Source organism: Onychomys torridus, chromosome 4 (assembly GCF_903995425.1).
Source record: "Onychomys torridus chromosome 4, mOncTor1.1, whole genome shotgun sequence".
NCBI lineage: Eukaryota > Metazoa > Chordata > Mammalia > Rodentia > Cricetidae > Onychomys > Onychomys torridus.
Genome location: NC_050446.1, coordinates 88,017,873 through 88,044,982, shown reverse-complemented (window position 1 = coordinate 88,044,982; position 27,110 = coordinate 88,017,873). Strand labels below are relative to the sequence as shown.

Below are 27,110 nucleotides of genomic sequence, written 5' to 3'. Positions count from 1 at the left end.
TTACTTAAATAATTATTTTGAAATTTAAATTAATTTAACAAATAAAAACAAAAGATTGACAATACTTGTTTGGTGCCATGTGATGTTTTGAGATACACACATGCACACATACTTAAGCATATACATACATACACACACGGCAGTACTCAGATCAGGGTAAACATTCTATCTCCTCAAACATTTATCATCTTGGGGATGAAACATCTAAGCCTTTTCCTCTCAGTGTTTTGAACTATAGAGTACATCATCATTATCTCTAGTTACCCTGCTGTGTGGCACTGAGACTCTTACCACTGTCTAACAATGTCTTATATTACAGATAACTCACTCCTCTATAACTACAGCCAGAACCTTTCCCTGCTACTCCAAAGTGTTATAATGGTACAAGTTATTTTCAGCCATCCATCATTCCCAACAACAACAACAACAACAAAAATGCTTTTCAAAAACCTGGCAGCTCCTTTGGGTATCCTCTCAAGAATGAAGGGACTTCTGAGCCCAAAGCCTTCAGATATTTATGTGAACATGATTATTTGGCCCTTGAAACTATAAAAAAGAAAAATAGAAAAACAGTTTTTATGTTTATTTTTTACAGTCACTCATGGATATATGCTAATGTTCACCCCTAGGTATGTCACTAATGGGGAGATGGCAAGGAAGCATCATTTTCAGAGTTTCTCACTTTGTTCTCAGTAGTCATTGAAATTAGGTTCAAATGATTTGCTGCATACAATCAAATGGCAGAACTACAACACTGTGCTTCAAAGATCACAACCGGCTTTCCTCTGCAATTCTAGACTGTATAGAGCACTTTATTCCATGAAGTACAATTCCCATAGGCTAAGAAGAAGAGGTCGACTTTTAAAAATAGGTGTGTGTGTGTGTGTGTGTGTGTGTGTGTGTGTGTGTGTGTGTGTGTGTGTGTGTACATGAACAAGCACCACACTGCATAATGAGACCAGAGGACAACTTTACAGAGTTGGTTCTCTCCTTCTACCCTGTGGGTTTCAGGGGTTGAACTCAGGCTGTCAGGCTTGGCAGCAAGTGCCTTTTCCTACTGAGCAATCTTTCTGGACCAACAGGTTGTTTTTATGGACAGAGAAGGGCTTTTAAAAATATGCAAAGTGCAGAGTTGATCAATATAAATTACTTGTAAATGAGACGGGAAGACAAAATAATAGAAAAATAGCTGATTAGTTAACACCAGATTGCTTTAGGTCAGTTCCTTTAAATAAGGATGAAAACAGAGAGAATTTCATTATCACTGTAGAAACTAGCCTGTTTGGGAAATTTGCCTGCTATCACTCATTTCTTACAGTTTACTGGAAAAACAGTTAACAGCTTAGTTTTGGTTTGAAGACAAGTAATTTAGTACAGTTGGATACGTTGTGATTGTTTAGTCTCATGTATTGGGGTCCAGTACAGAAACTAGGTAAAAAACGATAGCCCCCTATAATACCCAGTTAACAATACTGGTAGACATTGTTATCATATCTCGATTTTGAATATTAGATCTTTTATAATTTGTTCCCACACCACAATGTTTTGGCTCTACTCATGAAGGCATTAAATAACAGAGTATGGTTGCCATTTTATTTGAGTGTAGATCAACATTCAAGACCCTTGACCTATTGCATGTGTGCTTGTGCATGTGCGTGAGTACGTACACTTACAAATCTCTGTGTCTTTAAAGTACCAAGGGAGAAGGAGGAAGGAAGATGTTCTGAAGGTCCTGCATTCTTCTCAGGGAGGCTGGGCTTGTCGTGCCTTTTGGAGACTGTTCTCAGTTTCTCTTGCTCCATGTGATTCCTTCAAGCTCAGTCACAGGATTCTCTTCCTTCTGACTCCTCTTCTTCCAACCTTCTCTCTCAGCCCACCCCTCCCCCTGCCCCCTATGTGTGTGGTTTTGGTATGTGTTCCAGCTGGCCTCAAATTCATAATCCTCCTGTTCTGGCTATCCATGTGCTGGGGTTGCAGCCATGCATTATCATGCCAGGTGTCACACAGTGGCTAGATTGATTGATCTGAAGTCCTGGGGATTGAATGCAGGGTCTCACCCATGGTAGGAAGGGGCCCCTCCACTGAGCTATTGTTTGAGCCCTTTTAACCCAGTTCAGAAAGTACTTTCTTACTCTCAAGTTACTATGCCCACCACTTATTTTCTGTATTAGGTCCCATGAAGACTGCAATTTCTTCAGGCCTGAGAGCTTTCTCCACATGCTTCTTGTTGTTGTTGTTATGTGTGTGTGAGACACTTAGGCTACGTAGCACAGTGATGAGTAGATTCTGGCAGGTAAGTTTACTATCTGGATTGTCATATGTTGGTGTATCATGTGGTTTGAAAATAAATAGCTACTCAAAAGTTATACAAACATCATTAGACAGGACCATGTCACAGAAGCGCTCCAGTTGTTCCACATTTAATGTGCCCTTTGGTGACTCAGTGATGGGAGAGACCGAGAACATTAGTGGCCAAGCTACTCTTGTTGGTGTGCACTTACAGACTCTAAGAGGGCTCTCCCAAGTAATTCCCTCAACTGTAGTTCATTAGCAGATGCTAACAATCCCCTTCTGGCCTTAATTAATTACCTTGCTTTGGAGTCAAAGAGGGGAATGGTTGTCAAGAGTATTATTTGCTCAATTACCCCAAAGCCATAGATAATGCGTGGTAATGGATTGGAAGATGGAACACCAGCCTTGCTCCAATCCCACAACTATAAAGCTGTGTTCTGTTCTTTAAGGCACATGGCATCAGTCATGAGAAGAGCTTGCATTCAAGGCAACAGTAAATGGAGTCGGAGGTGAAATCTCTCCATTTACTTTCCAGCATAAACACAGAAAGTCTACACTGATAAGAGCTTTCTGATATTCAAAGACAAATTCCTGAGGACTCCCTGTCCTTTTCCACCTCTCCTTTTTGGCCATTTTGTGGCTGTTTCATGGATGACCCACAGGCTGGTTATTCCCTGTATGGCATGATTAAACATCAGCTCAGAGGCCCTCAATGATAGCATTGCATTTATGCTTGCTTTTAAAAATCATGTTGTAGTTGGTTAGGGCTTGTGCTGTAAAGCAAATCCCTTTTTCATGTTTTAAGTAATAAGCATTGATGAAAATATAAATCTAGGCCTATTTGAGAGTGAGTAGATAATTGATGTCATATAGAAATAAAGAAGCTTCATGTAATGATGAGCTAGGGTGAAAGGAAGCATAGCATATGTATATGTGTGGTATATGTATGGTGCAATACATATATGTATGTAATCAGTGTGCATGTACTGTTTTAGTGTGTGTGTGTGTGTGTGTGTGTGTGTGTGTGTGTGTGTTTTCTCTATATGGTGTGTATGTTTGGTATGGCATATACAGGTGTATGATTGGTATGCTTGTACCATATTTAACTCTGTGAAGGTGTTTGCTATGTTTGGTGCTCATGTATGGTCTAGATTATATATGTATGTGATTGGTGTGCATGTACCATGTTTAACTCTGTGTATGTGAGACTGCTGTTTGTGGTGCACACATGTGGTATGGTACATACATGTGTGACTAGTATTACGTACATGTAATGTGCTTAATTCTGAGCATGTGTGTGTGGGCTTTACTCAGAAAGTATTTCCTGTGCTGAGTCTTGAAGGATGCGTGCCTGAAAGCTGGTAAGAGTCACGTCTGTTAAGCAGAATAAACAGTACTCCAGCATGCAGATTGGAAACCAGGTCTTGGGAAAGCTTGGGAGATGGAGCTGTGCTAGGGGGTTCTGCTCTGCTCACTAGTGACCTATGTGTCCATCTCAGGCCAAATAAATCAGACTTGATGAGGGAAAGTAGCTAGTTTCGTCTCATCAGCAATGTGGAACTTGGCCTTCGGGTGAATCATGGGAAATTGTCCCCGGGCTGTTGTTCCCTCCTTCTCTCTGTGGTTTTCACTGATTGCAGAGCTGACTGGGCATGTGCTTAAACCCATGGCACTCAAACATTAGCTCGTTTGCATGGTCCGTGTATGTCCCCAGACCCTACTACAGCCTGCTGACCCTGAGTCTGCTTCTTTTTGGTTGAAAAAGCACCTCCTTAAAAAATCACTGGGTTTCAGAGCACTCCTCTGTGTATATTCACTCATATGCCTTTCCCAACTGCCTTTTCAACCAAGACTGCCATTTAGAGGAAAAGCTCTCAGCAGCAACAGCAGGCTCCTATCCACCACCAGTTCCGGCTTGGGATAACCCTCCATGAATATAAAAGGATCAATTTAGAAACTGTGAAAACGTCTCCAGTTTTTATGACTTTCTATCCTTTATTAAATTATTTGTAGCCCACAGATGCAATTCACAGCAGAAATAAAAAGTGAAAGCTAAATACTTTTTGCTGTTGCCTTGCTAATGTCTGATTCCTGTAGCTCACTTGTGTGTGCTAATCAAACTATGTTGATACCATCTCTTATTTAAAAAAAAAAAAAAACACAACTATCACCAGGAACCTTTGATACCCTCATGCCTGCTATCCCCACCTCCTGCTATCCCCTCCCCTTGCTACCCTCATCCCTGTAACCCTCACCTCTGCTATCCCCACACCTGCTACCCTCACCCCTGCTAACCCTACCCCCTGCTGGGGAGCATGAGTGTTGATGCACCAGCTAGGCATTAGGACACTGTCAGCCTGAAATACTTGCTTGGGGCTTCCTCATTCTGAGCTGTAATGAAAACAGACAGAATTCTCAGCTTCACTCAGCATTCGTCATCCAAGAACCTTGACTATTTATTGTGAGGTGATTTTGTCCACTGGTTGACATTGATTTCATCTTAGCACTAGGCTCACTTTTGCTGGCATTGCCCTATCAATAAGGGCATATAGTTTCTCATTGCCCAGGTAAATTTCTACACCTGAGATCTGCAAAATGATCAGGACTCTAATAGGGTGGATTGGAAATGCTTTATTCACTGCAAAGATTGTACAGGAAACAGTTCACTTGTTTTTAACTCTATGGATATAGAAAGAGAAAACCCCTACTCCATCCTCCACTTCTCAATATAGATCAAAGCCTGGCTCTCCTAACTCCTAGGCAGGTGCATACCACTGAGCTACACCCATAGCCCTCTATCTCATTTGTAAACATCAGTTTGTTATCCTGTTGGTTAGAGTTTTGTATAAGATAACCTTTAAACAAGTCCCAGTTTTAAAGCAATTCGGTTCAGGATTGTAATGGCCAGTCTCCAGAATGGCCAGTCTCCTCCAGAATGGCCAGTCTCCAGAACGGCCAATCCCCAGAATGGTCAGTATTCAGAATGGCCAGTCTCCAGAATGGCCAGTATTCAGAATGGCCAGTCATCTCCAAAATGGCCAGTCGTCTCCAGAATGGCCGGTCTCCAGAATGGCCAGTCTCCAGAATGGCCCTTTTTACTTCACAGTGTCTCATCCTCTCACATGTCACAGGATTAAAATGTCACCAACAAACTAAACATTTGTGCTCCATCCATATCTAAAGTCCAAACCTCCAATGTGGTGGTCTTTAGAATGGGCCTTTGGAGGTGCCTAGGTCTAAGTAAGGCCAGGACAGTGGAACCCATGTGAGCTTGGTGCCTTTGTAAGAAAATGGTAACCCAACAGAGCTTCCTGGTTCTCCCACATGAGGATACACCCAGGAAGAAGAAATTCACCAAAAACCAAATTGGCCAGCATCATGATCTTGGCCTTCCCAGCCTTCAGATCTATAGAAATAAAAAAGAATGTTGTTCAGTCTGCCTGGTCTGTGTGTTTTCCTATAGCTCCTTGAGCTAAAAATCAGAGTTGAGACCTCTCAGGCCATGTCATTAGACACACTGTGGCATCCACCTTGTTCCCTCTCTCTCTAGGAGTGTGGGGACTGCCCGCCAGCTTAGTGTGAAGAGATTTACACAGCAGGGGCCTCCGTGGAGGGGCAGGGGCTCCCCAACAACCCTCGCTGTGTGAGTAAATCCTCACAGAAAAGCCATCTGCTAGTCTCACCCAAGTTCGGGGAACTGAAACACAACTGACATCTTGAACTCTCACCTGCAACTTTTTGAGACATTCAGATCCAGAATCACTCAGCTAAGGTGTTCATGAATTCCTGGTCCATACTGTAAAAGAAAGTAAATGTTTACTGTTGTTTTGAACCACTAAGTGTGGGGGTAATGTCTAGCTAATAGACTTTTTTTAACTCAAATATAATTGAAAATAAGTTTCCTAATAGGAATGACTAACAAATCTGCATATACTCAACTCCTCAGAGTTCATATGAAACTGCTGGACAAGTCATAGGACACAGCTCTTGGGCCAAACTCCACATGCAGTCTACAGGTCACAGTGGTTCCCAGATCATACTGGGTTGGTTTTGTTTGTTGGTTGGTTGTTTTTTTTTTTTTTTTTTTTTTCCACATTTAAAAACTGAATTCATTAGATGTAAGTTTATGATTACTATTCTTCTGATAATAAAATGTGATATCATTGTGTCTGCCACATGTGAGGAAAACAGTTAGACAGAGGGCAATGGTAGCTGCCCAGATTGTCTCCAGTTTACATGGACTCCACTACTCCATTGGTCTCACCTCTGTTTCCTATTTGAGCACTCCAGGGAGCTTGATCTTCACCACTGCACTGGGAGCAGCTAAGGGCAATATTCTTAATATTCTTGGTAACCCTGACTGGCTTCTTCCTCATCATACAGTAAACCCTAAAATGGGTTCATTCACTTGTAAATATATATTATTGGCCATTTTGTTTGAGAACTTTTATAGTTTTACACCTATTTCTCAACCTTAGTTGTACTAAAAGTATAATTACTTGGCTTCATTTATAACTGTTAGTGTAACAGATTACCTTTCTGAAATGTCCCCCATAAGTCCCCTTTAAATTTTTGTATACTCACTTAGCTCTTGTAATATCTCTGCTTCTAAGTCAGTATAAATTTAAACCATGGCAGGTGTGTGTGCTTGTGAGTACACACATGTACTGAAGATTAAAACTAAGGTCTTATGCATACTGTGCCCACACTATACTACTAAGCTAAACCCCTCAGCCTCTGTTCCGTTTTTTTAAATTTACTTTCTACATCTTTCCATTGAAAAGCCTCTAAATTTATGAGCTTCAGTTGTAGGAAAGGATGCATATAGGAAAAATGACTAACTCAACGTCTAAAATCAAAGATGTGCATGAGCCTGGTTATGCTACAGAACAAGTAACTGTGCAAGATTGTTTCTTTGGGATGCATATCTACATCTCCCCAAGTTCATAAGTAGAAACTCAAATCCCAGTGGGGTGAAATTTTCAGGTTGGGACTTTGGGAAGTAATTAATAAGGTGAGACCTTTTATGAGTGAGGTTAATGTCTTTACAGAACAATGCAGAGACCAGAACTATTTCTCTCTGCTCCTCATATGTAAGAAGCATATAATCCAGGAAAGAAGCTCTCTCCAGAAGCTGAGTCAGCAAGCACATTGATTTGGATACTCAAAACTGTATGTTTCTGTAGCTTAAGCCATCCAGGCTATGGAAAAGTCATTCATCATTTAGTGACAAAGATACATTCTGAGAAAAGCATCTTTTAGTGATCTCTTCATTGTATGTACATCGTCTATTATATTTGCACACACAAGTTGTATAGCCTCTGTTTTGGAGGCATAGAAGGGCATGGCAGAGAAGTTGGGTCACACATGATCATTGGGTGCTACAGCCAATGTGTTGGTAATATGTGTGCCCTAATAATGCATGAGTGCCCTGGCTTCTCACTATGCTGGATCACAAATGGCTTCAATGTTGTACTAAGCAAGATTCTTTTTTTTTTTTTTTTTTAATTTTTGAAACATGAAGTTAACTTGCCCTATAGAGAAAAGACCTTTCAAACATGTGTCTCTGTGAGAGTAGGGTTTTGTCTAAAGCAATGGCTTTCAACCTTCCTAATGCAACAACCCTTTAATATAGTTCCTCATGTTCTGGTGACCCTACCCATACAACTATTTCATTGCTACTTCATAACTGCAATTTTTCTACTGTTGTCAATCACAGTGTAAATACCTGTGTTTTTTCAATGGTTTAGGCAACCCCTATGAAAGGGTCATTTAATCCCCATAGGTGTTGTGACCCACAGATTGAAAATTGGTAGTCTAGAGAGGAAGTTTGCCCTGGGAAGTAACTTTTCTCCTCCGTCTGCTTATCTAGAGCCTACCATCCTTCAGCCACCTTTGCATCAGCACTTGCATGCACACAACTCACTTTATTATATTATGAACAATGATTCTTGGGTCTTTGAAACCACCCAGACTTGGTACTAAGTTTAACATAAAGGTTGGGTCCAGACTTTTCTTTCAGCATTATAGAAAAGCTTTTAGCTTCAGCTGTGATTATCATGGGGTTGGGAGGGATATGATCTTCAGTTGGATTATCACCAGTTTCTCCACATATTGTACAGGGCCTTTTGAATTTTGTTTGTATCTTTGCCTTCAGTTGAGCAGTCCCTTTAACAGTTTCCAGAGTTTTATTCTTGTTCTTCAAGACTGTGGGTATGGTGGCACAAGACATGTCTGACTGGTGGGCAATGGCCATCGCTGACATCCTGCCACCATAATCCTTAATCACTTTTAATGTCCTTTCCAGGACAACCACTCTACATGGTATCTTATTTACAGTATTAGAAGTGTGTTTTGTACACATAGGGGTCATGAAGAAGAGGCACAAAGTTAAATCAGGGACACAAACGAGAGCTGTGGTGAAAGGTACATGAGGCTGTTGCTGAAGCAATGTGGCACACCACAATTCAGTAAGCTCTTTTCTTCAAAAGTAGGAGCATACTCTAAAACAGCCATTGCCATGGTTAGTTTTAAATACCAACTTGTCACTACCTAGATTCACCTGAGAAGGAAGCTTCAACTGAGGAATTATCTAGATCAGGTTGGCCTGTAGGTACATATGTCTGTGAGGGATTGTCTTGACTGTTTATTGAGGTGGACAGACTGCCTCTGGATGTGTCACCATTCCACAGGCCAGATCCTGAACCAGAATACAAGTGACAAGAGCTAACCAAGCACAAGAAAACAAGGACATATTTATTCTTTCTTTGCTTTGATCGTGGATGTAATGTGACCAGATGCTTGAGTTCCTGCCTTGAGTTTCCAAAAATAATGAATTGTAACACGGAATTGTAATTCAAATAAAACTTTTATTCCTCTATATTGCTTTTCTCAGAGTATCTGTCATAGAAGAAGAAATGAAACTATAATAGCCATTAAAGGTATTATATAGCAAATGCATAAACCTGTAACACTCCATCACTATCATCACCAAATATCAGGTACTTACATAGTTGTGTGTGCTATGTTCTTATACTACCAGCAACTTAGTACATTTGCTTATCCCAGCATCATCACAAATATGTGAGTAACTCATTTTGTTTTAGACAGGGTTTCACTGAATAGCCAAGGTTGGCCTCAAATCATAATCATCCTGGCAGTTTTCTGAGTAGTACAGAAATGGACTGTGCCTAGTTGAGTGATGGTGTTTTGATGGCTATAATACCATCAGGCAATAGGAATTTTTCAGGTCCCTTATAACAACTGGATAAGCTGTCTGTCTGTTATTGACTGAAATGTCATTATGTGGCATGTGACTATGTTTTATTGCAGCAGCCTGAAGTAAGGTAAGTATTCAAGTTGTACCAGAGTATGGGTTTCCCAGTTCCAGAACACATGTTGGAGGTGTGTTTTGATTGTGCCCCCAATACATTTGAGGCTTCTCAAGGGTATCACAGTTGAGGTGTTTGCCATACACCGGGCATTCAGAGCATGTCCACAGAGCTGCCATCTACAAGTTACTACCCACCTAACAGTGATGCTCAAAGTGAGAGCTGGCTTGCTGCCACCTAGACATGAGCTCCTATCAGCCAATGATGGGAGAATTCATGCACCAAAAAGATGAAGAGCAAAGGAGTAAAATGCACTAAACATGCTAAATCCATGAGTTCATATGGTATTAACAAGAATAGAACAAGGAAGAGCAGAACTTCCCTAGCCACCTTTGATGAACAGTGAGGAATGAAATGGTTGAGTTTTCAAATGATAAACAGAGCAAGAAACACAGTTTTTTGTCCTGCCCTATGAGCTGAGAGGAAGTCTTTATGAAAGTGTTCCATTCTAATGTGACAAGGAATTAATATTATGCCAGGTGGTAGTGGTGCATACCTTTAATCCCAGCACTCGGGAGGCAGAACCAGGTGGATCTCGGAGTTCAAGGCCAGCCTGGTCTACAGAGCAAAATCCAGGACAGGCACCAAAGCTACACAGAGAAACCCTGTCTTGAAAAATAAAATAAAAAAATATTACAAGACCTTTATTTTGTAATTACGAATGGACTAGAGCAAAGAGAACCAGTGGATGCTAGTCACACAAGAGAGACAATGCCATAGTATGTGCCTCCTCGTAGAATGCCATCTATGAAAGGTCATTGCCAAAAACATGATCTTGAATATGATTAAGACTTAAACACCAACTTACAAGAGTATGGAGAGGAGGCTTAATAAATAGTGCCATGGAGATGCAGTAAGCAAAATGAGACTGAAGGCCACTCAAAATAACTCAGTATGAAACAAGAGCAGTGCTTCCATGGTTCCATGGGTTGGATGGGCTCAGCTAGATAGCTCCTCTGCTGATCTTGTGTGGGCTCACTCATAGGGCAGCACCAAATTGAGTTGGTGCTGGGTGTCACCTGGAGCCTCATGAGTAAGAAACTGAAATTATAAAGCCTATTTGAACTATAAAGCTGCACTGTACAATTTCTACTAAGTATTACTGGTGGAAGCAAAGCATAGTGTCATTCCAGATTAACAAGGATGAAAATAGAGTGGTGATGATACACCTAAGAAAGTAATGTGGCAACTGGAGGTGTGTCTCCATGGTAAAATGTGTGCTCAGCACATACAAAAGCCCTGGATTTGAGCCCTGATATTACCAAGAAAAGAAAACTAACAAGACAGGAGACAATTCTGAGGCCATCTATCATGGTGTAAATGTGTCCCTCAAAGTTCATATGCTGGAAATTTAGCCTACAGTGCAACAGTTTGGGGCAGGTAGTGTGTGTTAAGATGTGAATGGGTATGAGGGAGCCCTTATGAATAGAAAATGGCATTGTCTTGGGAGTGGGTTACTTATCACACAAATGGCTGAGGAAAGTGAGCTCAGCCCCTTCTGCTTGTGTGTGCCTTTTCCTGCCCCTTTATCTTCCATCACAGGAAGAGTACAGCACAGAAACCCTCTGCAGAGTACAAGCAGATGCAACACTATGCCTTTGGACTTCCCAGCTCCCACAATTCTGTAATTTTCTAAAATGATATTTTCTCAAACTCCGTAATTTTCTTTTCTTTGTAAATTGCAATATAGCAGCATAAAATAGCCTTAAGGCACTATTTATAGAAACAATTCTTTTAGGGACAAACATGGATTTAATCATGACAGTAGATTGTACTAACTTACAAATTAATTCCTTTGTTAGATGACTTTAGATGTGAGAAACACCTTAATTATTTTGAGGTATAATTTTATGTCTTTTGAATGTCTAGGCAGCAGCAAGCCCTCTCACCTGGAGCATCACTGTTAGGTGGGTAGTGAGCTGTAGATGTCAATTCTGTGGATCTACTCTGAATGCTGTAGTGTATGGCAAACATATCAGCTGTGATATATTCTAGATGTTTCAAATGTATTGGGGGGACCATCTTAACCACCTCCAATGTCTGTTATGAGATTTGGGGGACTACACTCAATAGCTAGACTCTCAAACCTGCTCCCCTTGAGATGTCTCATGCAGTCAGCATCCTCTGTGTCAGATGGTGGCACCACCAGCCTGCATTTCCCCTTGAACACACTGTGGGTCCATGACAGTCATACTCTACTGTCCTAAACTGCCATCTCCTATCCAGTCAGTGGGCTGGGGTGTCCACAAGACCCCCAGTTTCTGAATGGTCTGAATTTCATCTATTTCTTCTTTTCATGGTTATTTATTTGTTTGTATACTTTAAGAGACAGAGGTATCACTTGTCCTAAAAGTCCCCAACCATGGGGACAGGCAAATGCGACCTCACCCCCAAAAGACTTACTTTGAAAGCACGTCTTTGATCATACATATTTACAAAATTGTGAACTAAATAATTTTTATTACATTTACTTATGTATGCATATGTGTATGTCTATGTATGGAGAGGTCAGAGGACAACTTGCTGGAGTCAGTTCTCTCCTTCCTCTGTGTGAGACTCTGGGATTAAACTCCAGTCACCAATCTTGGTGGCAATTACCTACTAAGCCATCTCACCAGTCAAAAAATAATTTAAATCTCAGAAATAGATACTTGAATGCCTTCCATTTTATACCTATGTTGAACAGATGAGAAAGCTGACATTCTGAGTGGCTAGCTTATTACATGGCTAGCTAGAGCCAAGCCTGAAGAGTGGCAGCATGTATGTTGTGCACAGCACCAAGCCCATCATTCAGATTCTCCACCTGCATTTCTCCCAGTACTTTTCAGTACCCCGAGACTCACAAGGTAAGGCTTCTCCCACACTCCCTTTCTGATCCCGGGCCTTACCTGACCTTAGCAAAACTCCAGCACCAAATGAATTTCAGATCGATTCTCCTTTAATAAGTATGACACAGTATTTGGTTTTTCTGTTCAAATTCATGAAGTGCAAACAGTTTATGTAGCATAAGATCATCTCTAGAAGTTGTGAGGAGAATAAATGGAAAGAATTTGAAGAATGGTTTAAGTGCCTCAAAATCCCCAATATCTAAGGAAAAGCTGACAGCTCATGAAATACTGAGCATGTGTTGAGTTATGACCTTTCCAGGGGGAAAGTAATGATGACTAAAGAGAAGATATGTGACTCGTCCAGTAATGAGATATTTTCAGAAATTTATCAGAAAGCAGCATTGGACATAAATGGGTAATGATGTGGACACAGCATTAAAACCTCGATGAAATTGTTTTTCTTGTCACTAGATAATTGAAATAGACTCAACACCTCAAACTTGACTGCTACCAACTGTCATTATGACCAAGTCACATCTTTCTTTCCATGACATATCACACTGACTGGCACTCCTGCTTATGGGCTGACAGTGGCTGTACTGCCAGTGACAACTGTCTGCAAAGTCACACTTCTCATTCCAAGAGCTCCATAGTCTGGCCACATTGTACTCTTTCGGGTATCCTTCTCTTCCGACAGTGTCTTCCTGCAGTTGCTCGCTGTCTCTGCTGTCCATCATTCCTCCTCCTCCTTCTGCTCATTTGCTTATTGTCTTTCTAGATTCAGAAGACAGTCCTTTTCCTCCTTTAAGATCCAGCTTGCCTTGGTCTTGTTCCACTCTCTCCAGAAGCATCTTTGACCAACCCTGTCCTACTAGCCTCAAATTTCTCATATCTGAAATGACATTTTTATTCTTCTCTCATATATTACATCCCAACTGCCAGATCCACTACTCCTCTGTTTCCCTTCAGAAAAGGATATGCCACCCAGGGATATCAACCAAACATGGCATATCAAGTTGCAAGACTAGGCACATCCCCTCATATTAAGGCTGCATGAGGCAACCAAGTGGGAGGAAAAGGGTCACAAAAGCATATAAAAGAGTCAGAGCACACCCCCATTCCCACTGTTAGGAGTCCCAAAAGAACATCCAGCTACACACCATAACATATAAGCAGAGGACCTAGGTCAGACCCATGGAGGCTCTCTGATTGTTGGTTCGTTCAGTCTCTAAGAGCCTTGTGAGGCCTGGTTAGTTGATTCTGTGGGCTTTTGACCACTCTGGCTCATACAACCCTTCTTCCCCATCTTCCACAGGATTCCTTGAGCTCTGCTGAACATTTGGCTGTGGGTCTCTGTATCTGCTCCCATCAGTTGATGGATGAGGTCTCTCTGATGATGATTGTGCTAGGCTCCTATCTATGAGTATAGCAGAATATCATTAGGATCATTTCATTGACTTTTTTTCTGATTTTGTTGGTTCTATCCTAGATCTCTTGGCTATCCAGCCTCTGGTTTCTGGGCCTCCAGGCAGTGTCAGGGGTGGGCAGTGGGCTTCCTCTCATGACATGGGTTTCAAACTGGATCAGTCATTGGTTGGCCACTCCCATAAGTTCTGCGCCGCTTTACCCCAGCACATCTTGTAGACAGGACAAATTGTAGGTCCAGGGTTTTATGCTGGGTTGATGTCCTAATCCCTCCTCTGAAAGTCTTGTCTGGTTACAGGAGATGACCAGTTCAGGCTCCATATCCCCCATTACTGGGAGTCTCCATTAGTGTCACCCTCATAGATTCCTGAGAGTTTCCATTGAACTAGGTTTCTATCTCACCTCCAAAATGCTCCCCCCCCCCAATTCCAGTCATCTGTCTCAATATTCTGTCTCCATCTGGCCCCCACCTGATCCCTACTGAAATTATAATCTAGGACAAGAGCTCAGTGTTTTATAATTCTAGCATGCATGTTGCATTGATCTTCCCATCTAGAAAGTGTAATGTCTCAGGTTTCTAATACTGGGTAACTGGATCATCACAATTCCTAGAGGAGACACTGACAGGATTTTAAGAGGGATTCTGACAGGCCATGGGAAGACATTCTGAGGGTAAGCAATGATAAAGATGTAGCAAGGTGCTTAAATAGAGGCTGCATTGAGAGGCAACTGTAAAAGAATTGTTAATAAATCAAGCATTTGGATGAATGTAGCAAGCGGTCTCTTCCTTGCCTCTGCCTGTGAAGCATAAATCCAATAATTTAATGATCTTATGGCTTCATGAGTGTTTCTAATTTTTTACAGACTCTAAGAGACCACAAATGTCAGCCCAGACTACTATACCCAGCAAAACTTTCAATCAATAGACAGAGAAAATAATACATTCTGTGATAAAAACCAGATTTAAGCAAAATCTATCTATAAATTCAGCCCTAGAGATGGTGCTAGAAAGAAAATTCCAACCTAAAGAGATAAACTACACCCTAGAAAACATAGGGAATAAATAATCCTAGACCAGCAAATCAAAAGACGGGAATACACATACATACACACACACACACACACACACACACACACACACACACACACGCACACACACACACACACACACACACACACACACCACCACCACCACCAACAACAACAACAACAACAAAATAACAGGAACCAATAAGTACTACTTATTGATCTCTCATCATCCATAGTCTCAATTCTCAAAAAAAAGAGAAAGAGAAGAAGAGGACGATGAGGACACAGACTAACAGACTATAGACATCGCCTCAGGGTAAAAGTGTGAAAAAAATAATTTCAAGCAACTGGACCTAAGAAGCAAGCTAGTGTAGGCATTTTAATTAATATCTGACAAAATATACTTCAAATCAAATCTAATCAGAAGAGACTGGGAAGGATGTTACATGTTCATCAAAGGGAAAACCCACCAAGAGTACATTGCAGTTCCTAATATCTACTACCAAACACAAGGACACCCAATATCCTAAGAAAGATTATTACAGCTTAAATCACACATTGATCCTCACACACTGATAGTGGGAGACTTCAATACCCCACTCTCACCAATAGACATGTCATCCAGATAAAAATTAAACAGGGAAATTCTGGAGCTAACTTATAGATCAAATGGACATGTCAGATATTTTAAGAACATTCCACCCCAAAAAAGAATATATCTTCTTCTCAGTACCTCATGGAACTTTCCCAAAAATTGGCCATGTACTTGAACATGAAGCAAGTCTCAACAGATAAAAGAAAATGGAAATAACACCCTGTATCTTATCTGACTACCATGGATTAAAGCAGGATATCAACAACAGAAAGCTTACAAAAACTGAACAAGCCTCAACTGGATGAAAAATGAAAGAAAGAAATTAAAGACTTTCTAGAATCTAATGAAAATGAATACACAACACACTCAAACTTATGAGACACAGTGAAGGTGGGCCTAAGAGGCAAGATCATAGCATGAAGAGATGACATAAAAAAAATTGGAGGGATCTCATACTAATAACTTAATAGCACACCTGAAAGCTCTAGAATAAAAAGAAGAAATTATACCCAAAAGGAGTAGATGGCAAAAAAATAATCAAACTCAGGGATGAATAAATAAAGCAGATAAAAACAATACAAAGAATCAATGAAACAAAGAGTCGCATCTTTGAGAAAATTAAGAAGATTGACAAACCCTTATTCAAATTAACTAAAAGGCAGAGAGAGAATATCCAAGTTAACAAAATTAGAAATAAAAAAGAGAAGTAAGAGACACCAAGGAAATTCAAAGAATCATAAGGACATACTTTAAAAACCTACATTTCACCAGATTGGAAAATGGATGTTTAAATGGATTTAAGGTTAAATCAAGATCAGATAAGCACTTTAAACAGACCTGTCACCCTTAGTGAAATAGAACCAGTTATTAAAAATCTCCCAAAGAAAACAAACAACCAAAAAAAAAAAAAAAGGGGGGGGGGCCAGATGGTTTTACTGCAGAATTTTATCAGACTTCCAAAGACGAGCTAATGCCAACACTTCTCATATTATTCCACAAAACAGAAACAGAAAGAGCATTGCCCATCTCATTTTATGACACCACACTTACCCTAATACCTAAACCACATAAAGACTCAACAAAGAAAAACAATGACAGACCAATTTCCCTAATTAACAGTGATTTTAAAATTCTCAAAAAAAGAAATAATGGCAAACTGAATCCAAGAACACATCAAAAAGGACATCCACCATAATCAAGTAAACTTTAGCCCAGAGATGCAGGGATGGTCCAGTATATGAAAATCAGTAAATGCAATCCACCATATAAACAAACTGAAAGAAAGAAAGCATGATCATCTCATTAGATGCAGAAAAGGCCTTTGACAAAATCCAATATCCCTTCATGATAAAAGTCCTGGAAAGATTATGGATATACCTTGACAAAATAAAGATGGCTTACAGCAAGCCCATAGCCAACAAAAATTTAAATGGAGAGAAGCTCTAAGTAATTCCACTAAAATTAGGAACAAGACAAGGCTGTCTACTCTCTCCATGTCTATTCAATACAATACTTGAAGTCTTAGCTAAAGCAGTAAGACAACTGAAGAATATCCAATACAAATTGGAGAGGAAGAAGTCAAAGCATCTTTTTTTTTGCAGATAATATGATAGAATACTTAAGCAACCCGTAAGATTCTACCAAGAACTCCTACAGCAAACATGTTCAGCAAAGCAGCTGGGTACAAAATTAACTCACGAAAATCAATAGCCCTCCTATATACATATTACAAAAGGACTGAGAAAGAAATCAGGAAAACAACATCTTTAACAATAGTCTTAAATAATATGAAGTATCTTGGGGTGACTCTAACCAAGCAAGTGAAAGTTTTCTGTGATAAAAACTTCAAGTCTTTGAAGAAAGAAATTGAAGAAGTTATCAGAGGATAGAAAGACCTGTCATGCTTATAGATTACTAGAATTAATATAATAAAAGTGGCCATCCTACCAAAAGCAATCTACAGATTTAATGCAATCCCCATAAAAGTCCCAACACATTTTTGTTTGTTTGTTTGTTTGTTTGAGACAGGGTTTCTCTGCAGCTTTGGAGGCTGTCCTGGAACTCACTTTGTAGACCAGGCTGGCCTCGAATTCACAGAGATCCACCTGCCTCTGCCTCCCGAGTGCTGGGATTACAGGTGTGTGCCACCACCACCACCCAGCAGCCCAACACAATTTTTACAGATCTTGAAAGGACAATTTTAAGCTGAATATGGAAATACAAAAAGTTCAGGGTAGCTAAAATATCCTGAGTAATAAAAGAACTACTGGAAGTATCACCATCCCTGATTTCAAGTTGTACTACAGAGTTATAGCAATAAAAACATTATGGAATTGGCTCAAAGACCTACACATCTATCAACAGAATCAAATTGAAGACACAGACATAAGTTCACACACATGTAGATATCTGATTTTTTTGATAAAGAAACAAGGAATACACACTGGGGGAAAAACAGCATCTTCAACATATGGTGCTGGTCAAATATCATGTAGAAGATTCTAAGTCGATCCATACTTAATCACCTTGCACAAAACTCAACTCCAAATGGATCAAAGAGCCAACATAAAAGCAGATACACTAAAGCTGGTAGAAGAGAAAGTGGGAAATAGCCTTGACCTCATTGGCCGAGGAAAAGACTTTGCTCAAAAGATTCAGAGAGTCTTTATAAAGAGCTGCACTAAAGACTGTATTATATTCTGGCAAAGGGTCTTAGGTCCATGTTGCCCATGTCCTAAAAGTCTGTGAGGCTGAATTAAAAAGTAATGGACTCTTTTGTTGAATGGAGAAAATTTTCACAATAGCATGACATTTGACCTGGGCATGCTTGTTACTGGTTGCATTTAGCCCCTTCGCAGGGAAAATGGAGGAAACAGAACAGGGTGATGTTAACCCAGTAAGTCAGGAGCACCTGAGTGCATTGAAAGCTGTGAAATAGGCAGCATGGACAAAGTAGTAGTAGAGTGAGAGAGCTTCGTGTCTACACTTCACCTGGGACAATAGGGAAGTTGCTGTAAGGGCAAGATGCCACTCATCAAAGCCACATATGAATGGGCTGAGCCATATATGAAGCTAGCAGCAGAACTTGGCATCATCCATCTGGTGTTGATTTTGCAGGTGTAGACTCAAATCAATACTTGCTAAGGTTCCTGAGAAAGGCAGGGCCCCAGAGTCAGATTTCCTATGTGGTAGGCCTACTGATATGGGTAAGTGAGTTGAGTTTGAAGCTATAAAGTTTATGAAGGTAAAGGCTAAACAGCAGTGGAGACTCCCTGATGAGGGAGATGATGTCAGGGATGTGCTACCTCTGCTAAGAAAAGCTGGAGGCAGTAAATGGAACATGGTATGTGCTGCAGCCAACAGGAGTCTAGAAGTGCAGTACCCCCCAGCCTGTTAGAGTCTAGTTGATGCCACCATGAGCCCCGATCTAGGTTATGGAACTACAAAATTTAATTTTCGTTGTGCTAAGATTCAGTCTTATATTGGTCTCATCTTCCCTTGCTATTACTGCATTCCCCACATTTAGAATGGAAATATTTACTCAGAGTGATCATATATTAAAAGTGTGTAATTTGTTGTCAGGTTTCACAGAGGTTCACAGCTGAAAGCTTTCCTTGAGTCTGGGTAGAGACTTTGAACTTCTGAATGGTGTTGAGACTGGTAAGAATTTGGGAACTCTTGAAGCCAGAATGAACACATTTGGCACACTGAGATGGCTATGAGATTATTAGGACCAGGGGTAAACTGTTGAGAAGTGACTGGGGTCTGTTCCCCACAGGCTGATGTTTTTGAATACTTGGTCCCTAACTACTGCACTGTTGGGGGTCCTTTGGGAAATGAGGTCTACCTGGTGGACATAGACCATTTGGGATATGCCTTGGTGGTTTGAGGCCAGCCTTTCTGTTTCCTGATCCATTAAAATGCAAATTAAGTTGTGGCACAAGCAACAGAGCCCCCACAGCCACTGTCCTGCCATGACAGACACAATCTTCTGACATGGTAAGCCCAAACCAAGCCTTCCTCCGTCGAGTCATTTGTGCCCTGCGTTTTTTCACAGCAGTGAGGAAAGAGTTCAAACCACACTGTTGCTTCCACTTGCCATGTAGATTAATTGATGTGACTCTTCAGCACTTACTTTGAAGTGTGTCTGGGTTTATGATGGTGTGGTCTTCTTCACTTGATGAATTGGGATAATGTGCTTATCTATAAGTATGTTCTTCCATCTGAGCACAGAAAATCAAGCAAATTCCCCCAAGATAATGTACCAACAGGAAAAAAGGAGACATGTGACAGTAGTTTTGTAGAGAGTGCATCGACTGACTAGTTTAGTGCAAATATTTGTTCCACACGCAAACATATCCAAAACCAACCAAGTTGAACTCAACTCACAGAGCTCTGCCTGCATCTTCCTCCTCAGTATTGGGATTAAAGGTGGAACCATCAGGTCTGGCCAGAGATTCACTTTCTCTTGGTACCATCTACATAAGCATATGTATGACCAGAGAAGGAACTCCCACTGTTTGGCTGGCCTGCTTGTCACCCCTTCCTGCTCCTCCTCAGTAATCTTGCTGACAGTCCTGGCTGCAAAATGAAATTTCAGGAGAGCAGCAGTAATGAAGAAATGGTCAGAAAACAACAGTAGCTCAAGGAAGAATAAAATCTTCATGTGAACTAGCGGGAGTCTAAAGAAGTGGCCTCTCAGATGCTATTTTTATTTTGAGCATTTCAGGGTAACACAGATTGAGTTAATGATGCTTTCCTATAGCTCCAAGGCAACTTAGAAGTGGTAGGGCTCAGACTTGCAGAGATCCACTTCTTGCAGTCTAGGGAAAGGTGGCAAGCCCGTCTGGGGCCCTGCTGAGCCCCTGGCTGCAGATTCAAAGGGAAAAAGCAGCATGGCAGGAGTTTCCTATCCCTCCCTAGGCAAGTGGCAATCAGCCCGCCTCTTCCTGTCACCATTTGGAATCAGCTGCTCCGTTTCAGTGGTTAAGAGCCTTTTATACTGGAATGGCCCCAGAGGTTCAATGATAACAATGAGCCTAAGGAGGCTAGGAAACAATTCAAAGAACCGTGAATTCCATTTTACCTCTGGTGTTTATGTCTTCCATGGGAGAGGTAGAAGCATGCAGGAAATTTCTGAACCCCTCCTGGAGTACTTTGAGATGCTTCCGATCGATCGTTAAAGGATTGCTAAAGACCAAAGAGTCTGCTCAGTCTGAGGCTCTGTTTCTGAATGACTGGAGAGTTATTTTAAAGGCAGTGAAAATAGATAAAGACATTTTAAATTTTCATCTTTGCTTTCTTCTTGATAAATGTTTTTTCAAATGAACTTTTAATAGAATTATTTAATTTCATTCATATTATTCTAGTATGCAAAAACCTGAATCAAGATCACTTTATGAGCCTCAGCAGTTACTTACATTATGTATTCTGCTGTGCACATTTTCATACGTACCTACAGGACAGTTCTGCTCTGTGTGTGAGGTGTGTGTGTGTGTGTGTGTGTGTGTGTGTGTGTGTGTGGAGTGTGAGGTGTGTGTATGTGTGTATGTGTGGTGTGTGTGAGGTGTGTGTATGTGTGTATGTGTGGTGTGTGTGTATGAGGTGTGTGTGGTGTGTGTGTGTATATATGAGATGTATATGTGTTTGTATGAGATGTGTGTGTATGCGTGTGTGTGTGTGTGTGTGTGTGTGTGTCCATATGGAGGCTATGCATACACTATCATATGAGGACAATGAAGGAATCGGATTATCTTCCTCTATTCCTCTCTGCCTTGTGACAGTGTCCCTTGTCTCCCATTGAACCCGAATTTCATTGTTCTGGCTAGGCTGCCTGGACAGCAAGATCCTGGGTTCCTCCTGCCTCCACCCCACCAATGGTGAGAATATAGAAACAAATAGCCATGCTTGGATTTTATGTGGGTGTGGGGACTCAAATTCAGATCCTCATAGTTACATAAAGTATCTTACCCTCTGAGCCTCTCTATCATCCCTCCCCATATATGTTTTCTATAGATACAGGGTGGCCCAGGCTTTGTCCTCAGTGTCCCCTGCCACTCCAAATGAGTGATGCCATCCCTCCCAAGGCTTATTTGTCAGCAGTGATTGCCCAAGTGTTGTACAGGATATGTGAGAGAGTGTAGCAAAAGACACAAAAGAGTGTGGAAGAAGAAATGGCTGAGCTGGTGCTGAAGCAGAGTCCAGACCCCATTGCAAAGAGCCTTTCACTGCATGGAAGTGCCCTGGGTGCCACTCTTGAAATGCTGCTCTTTCTTCCACTGCTGAGAAAGTGACATGGATAGAGAAAGGAAAGGAGCTGGAGATGGGTCAGGAAAACAAATCTAGGAATAAGAAGACAAACTCCAAAATGTCAAATTGAACAACATTCTTACAAATTGAACTAGGGATGTTAATGCATGACTAGATTCAGAAGACATCGATGGGCTGCGTTTAGGATGACTTAGATTTTGATTTTCAGGAATGAGTGGGTGGTGATGGCACTAACTAGAATGAAAAACTAGAAAGCAGAACAAGCAGACTGCTGAGGTGTGGACACCAAGATGCAGACAAGGAGATTGAGGAGCATGTAGAAAACCTATATAACAAGCCAAGGGAACTGTTTATGGAGACAGGTACAGAGATGGTCTTCGAGCACTACAATAAGATCTGAACCAGGGCAATACAGGCTGAAAGCCTCATGATGAAAAGTAAAACCATGTAGAGAATGACATCACTCAGGCCAACCATGCAGAGTATGAAGAGAATGAAGACACAACTCTGGGGACGCTGAGTCATTACAAGGGGGGGGGGGGGGTGACATAGGAAATGATTAGAAGACAACCAAGAAAAAGGCACTTGTTAGTTAGGAGGATGGTGAACTAATGGCAGAAAACCAGCCAGGCAGTTTGGCAACCAGTTGACTGTCTCTTCAGCAAGAGTGCTGTCAACGCACTGATGATGAGACCCAGACTGGATTTTATGGAAGATCAGTGGGTGGGAAGGGGTAGTTTAAGAACTAAAAGAAAGGCTTTTTCTGAGATGAGTACTTTTTTTTAGGATAAGAAAAAGAATCAATTAAGAAGGGAAAAAAATCGGAATAGAAAAGAAAAGCTGAAAACTTGAAATGAGATCCTGAAATGAAAAATGGATGGGTTTGTCCATGCAACTGGAAACATTAACAGTGGGCAAAGAGAGAGCTTGCCCGCTTTTCTGAGGTTTCCCTCAAAGGAAAGAATTGAGTGTTTAAGAGTACACATCTCGTACACACGGATCATTCCTCTCTGCGCTTTATAAGTCCCTTAATTCTCAGGAAAGAAGACAGAAAGTAGATTTAGATTTTTCTCCACTCTTAAATTAACAATGGACATGTAAATGTTGTTTACTGTTGTGCTTGTTTGCTTTCTGTTACTGTGATAAAACACTGACCCAAAGCAATTTGCGGAGAGAAAGGGATTTATTAGGCCTACAAGCTACTGCCCATAATGGGGGTTGGCGGGGGGGGGGGGGGGGGAGCCAAAACCGGAACTCAAGGCAGAAACCTAGAGGCAGAAACTAGCAAGTATCACAGAGTTAGGCTACTTAAGTGACTCCCTTTGGCTCCTGTTCAGCTACCTTTCTTACACAACGCAGGCCCAAACTCCTAGAGGTGGAACTGCCCACAGTGGGCTGGGCCCTCTTACATCAGTCAGCAATCAGAAAGTGCCTCACAGACCTGCCCACAGGCCACCTGATGGAAGCAGTTCTTCAGTTGGGATTCCTTCTTCTGATGAACAAGCCTGCCTCCATCGTAGGCTTGAAAGCCATCTTATAGTAAAGACAAACTAGGCTCATTCCTGTTTATGATTAAATCTGTTTCTCAAGGATTGGACTATACCCCTCCTATAACCTAACCTCAAAGGTTCTGTACTGTCTGTTCCAGGAAATGGCAACCATGTCTATATTTCAAAAAGTTGTAATGACGGTCTTGCAACCCTACTATTTCAAAAGGTTGTTATGACTACCTCATTATGACTACCTTGTTATGTTCAATTTCTGTTACTCCACTTACTTTGCGAACCAAATCCCCCATTGGGAAACCCCCTACCCCTGAGCTATAAGAACTTTGTCTTCATCACATCCAATGCTGAACTCTTGAAGTCCACTTTTAGAAAGAGACAGCCCATGTACACAAATAAAAAGGCATACTTTAATTAATTTGGCCATGATGACTTGGGTCAGTGATCTTTCTTCTTGTATATGTGGGATTAACACTTCCCAAATGTGTCAAGTTGACAAAAAACAAACAAACAAGCAAACACCAAACAAACACCTATATATCTATTCCTTTCTTGTCTTGTGAATGCAATCAAATCTTTTATAATAACCACCTTTAGTTTAAATATACCAAAAGCAATAGAAGAACACTGCTAGGTATTGCTAATAGGATTCACCATCAAATAAGAATCTGGGTCCACTGATGGTAGGGCTGTCAAACAACCACATCACTCTCCAGCAAAATCTATCACAGTAGCCCGGCAGGAAGTAACTAGAAAATGAGACCATCTATTACCTCCAACACTTTGTCTTCTTTTTCTCTTACATTCACCAGGAGTTTCATATTCTCCTTCTTCAAAGCCTTCCAGGAATGGAGTAGTACAGAGACCATCAATACCTAACATGGCTGGTATCTTTTCCAGAATAAAATCTGGCACACGTCCTAAATCGAAACATTCATAAGACAATTATTTCTTCCTACCTCCCTTCCCCACCCCAAAGTATAGGTAACAATGTAATCCCTTTCTAACAGCTGTCTTCAGTCGGGAGCCAGGATCTCCCTCCTTTAAATAAACCCTCCTATTTGACAGCGCAACTATCTCTTACCAATGTCTGATGCACAGTCAATAAGAGTCTGTACCACTGCCGCCTGCAATCGTAGCTTTTTCTCTGTGTTAGCAGACATCTTCTCATGGCCTTCACTTGTTTGAAGCAGATTGGGTGCGAATATTACTGCAAGATTGCTGCTATCCATTTTATTCTCACTTGCCCTGATGACGAAAGGTTTTATTAAATGGCAAAAAGGTAGAACTAGAGGAAGTTAAAATAACGTATTGAATACCTTTACTTTAGCTGTCACCTGTAGGTAAACAGCCCTCATCTACCTCCCACATAAGGGCCTGCAGAAGGAAGGACAAAGGGAAGGAGGAGGAGCACTAAGTCTGGCTTATCCGTAGACTGTCTACTAGGCAGAAGGCCTGAGTTCCAACCTTGGCACCCCAAATGAAAGAATGTAAGAACCCAAAATACATGGTCTCATAGGTTTAAATATCCCACACTAATCAGTTCTTTCACACAGATTATGATTGTTTACCTGTTTTTTAGAGCCACACGTAGAAAATGAAGCATAGAAGGCAGTATCAATTACAAACAAAACAAGTAGGTTCACTGACAGCAGGAAGAGGAAAATTAGGAAACACAATTCAAAGGCTTTAAAAGCACAGCAACCAAAATCCATCCAGTGGACACTGAATCTTGTAAATACCAATAAGCCCTTAAGGCATCCCTAATCAAGAATCTAATGATATAAAGTATTAAATCAGTTGGTATACTATTTCTTAAATTACACAGGGTATATTTCCTATAGTAAAGAATCATTAAAAAAATTTTTCACTCCAAATTAAATTTATTAACTACCAGGGACATCTTTAGGTAGCTGGACATCTCAGGTAGCTCTTTCTCAAGGCTTTTAATTAATTAACACTTACCTAAGAGAAACATTCTTGAGAAAGTTAAAGAAGTATCTTAATATATCAGCTGTAGGACTAGCCACCAGACAGGACAACAACAATGTAGCTTGATTCTTCTCCTCTGCCCCTAACTGTTGTGCTTTGAACAGAGCTTCGTGCAGATCAGCTGGGAGGACAGGCTCTGGCAGTTCTCTGAAGAACTGCTTCAGCAGACCTGCAACATCACATGGAAGTGCAGAAGACAGGCAGGCCTCACCATGGTCCAGTTTACTCTGAAAAGACACCAGAATCTTGAGCACTCTAGAAGCGTAAGTATATTAAATACAGTAATGGTTATCATATCTAATTAAAAAGGTTCTCCCAACTCTTGTTTAAAATACTAGTCCTTTCTAAAAGGCTAAAAATAATAAAGCTGGGGTTTCTTTTCATATAATAAAAATGAAGAGCACAAATTTGGAAGCATGCTGTATTTTTAAAGCAGTATATAAATAACTTACAATTGCTTTTAGAAAAATAATTCAACTGTAAAAATCAAATCAGGAACAGTACTAATAAAAAAGTAAAAACTATGCTTACCTTTAGTGCCTTTAGACGGATAACAGATCCTGACTTCCTAAAAAGCCCTTCTGTATGAATATGCTCTTCTAAAGATGTGCATGCATCAACAAGAAAGCTGAAAGAGAAGTCATGTTCTTTCAAGGGTCCAGATACACACCTCAATAACCCCATTCTACCACCAAATACATAGCAGCTTGTTCTAATGCCAAAAATCTGCTTGATCCTTGTAACAAAATATTTACTTGTTCTCCTTGCTTCCTAACTGTTTCTCTAAGGTCTATAGCTTTACTCAGAGCATCATTAATGTGTGCCACACCAGCAAGGCTCCAGGCAAAGAACTGACAAAGGGTGGCAAAAGAATGAAGAAAATATAGACACAAAGAGCTGGGGTAGGTGGGCTAGCCCCCTCCTCATGCTCAGTGTGTTTATTATATAGACTTGAACAAGGAGGCCAGGTTGTTGCATACTGAACAAGCAGGCAGGGTTGTTACACACAGATAAACAAAAAGGCAGGATTTACAGTATACAACTGGATCAAGGAAACAAGTTTAGCTACTCTCCAGAGGAGCAGTTTTTAAAGAACATCAGGTTCCATTCTAGGTGGGGTGGAGAGCTATAGTGGACATTTCTCAACACCCTGTGAGTACCTGTCCTCAGTCTCCCAAAGAAGGCTTTGGCATTTCCTTCTGAGCCTCAGCCTGTAGGGAAGGTTTTCATTCCTCCATGGGGTCCTTGACATGACTATGCCCATGTGAACAGCACATTCATTAGGACTTCACACATTTCAGGCTTTCTCTGTTCAACACAAATGGGTCCTATCAAGTCTATATTCTTTTCTGCCTCTCCTCATAACACAAGACTTGCCTTGTTTATTAAATCCCCACCTCTACCTAACCCTCGACTGGACACACTCACCCTCACTACTTCATGGACACTGATGCCCTTTGTCTTACCAAATCAACTGTCTGCCAATTCATTGTCTCCTCGTAATGCTTAACTCATCGACACATGACACATCTGACTGCTCCCCTGCTCAAAAATGTCCTTTTCACCGTTCCTCTGTCTTTTTTGTTTTTGCTATCTCCCTAAACTATTCTTTCTCAAGCTCCTTTTCAGTCCCTCCTCATCCACTCAGGTCTCCATGTGGAGTGACTTGGGCTTTGTTCAAAGTCTTTTTTAAAGACAAGGTTCCGTGTAGCCCAGACGGGCCTCACACTTGCTCTGTAGCCAGAGTGACTATTAGTCTCCATCTGCCAAGTGTTGGGATTTG

General features: G+C 41.0%; 1 protein-coding gene across 1 annotated transcript in view; it reads right to left on the bottom strand.

Moving 5' to 3' along the window:
* Positions 1–26,011, bottom strand: part of LOC118581861 (rho GTPase-activating protein 11A-like) — a 75,110-nt gene extending 49,099 nt beyond the window's left edge. Inside the window, exons 1-4 of the mRNA XM_036184278.1 lie at positions 25,859–26,011; positions 25,301–25,554; positions 24,420–24,583; positions 24,109–24,255 (exon numbers count right to left, since the gene is read on the bottom strand). Of these exons, the coding sequence (XP_036040171.1) occupies positions 24,109–24,255; positions 24,420–24,583; positions 25,301–25,554; positions 25,859–26,011 (718 nt within the window). The remainder of the gene's footprint in view (positions 1–24,108; positions 24,256–24,419; positions 24,584–25,300; positions 25,555–25,858) is intronic.
* Positions 26,012–27,110: the final 1,099 nt, after the last annotated feature.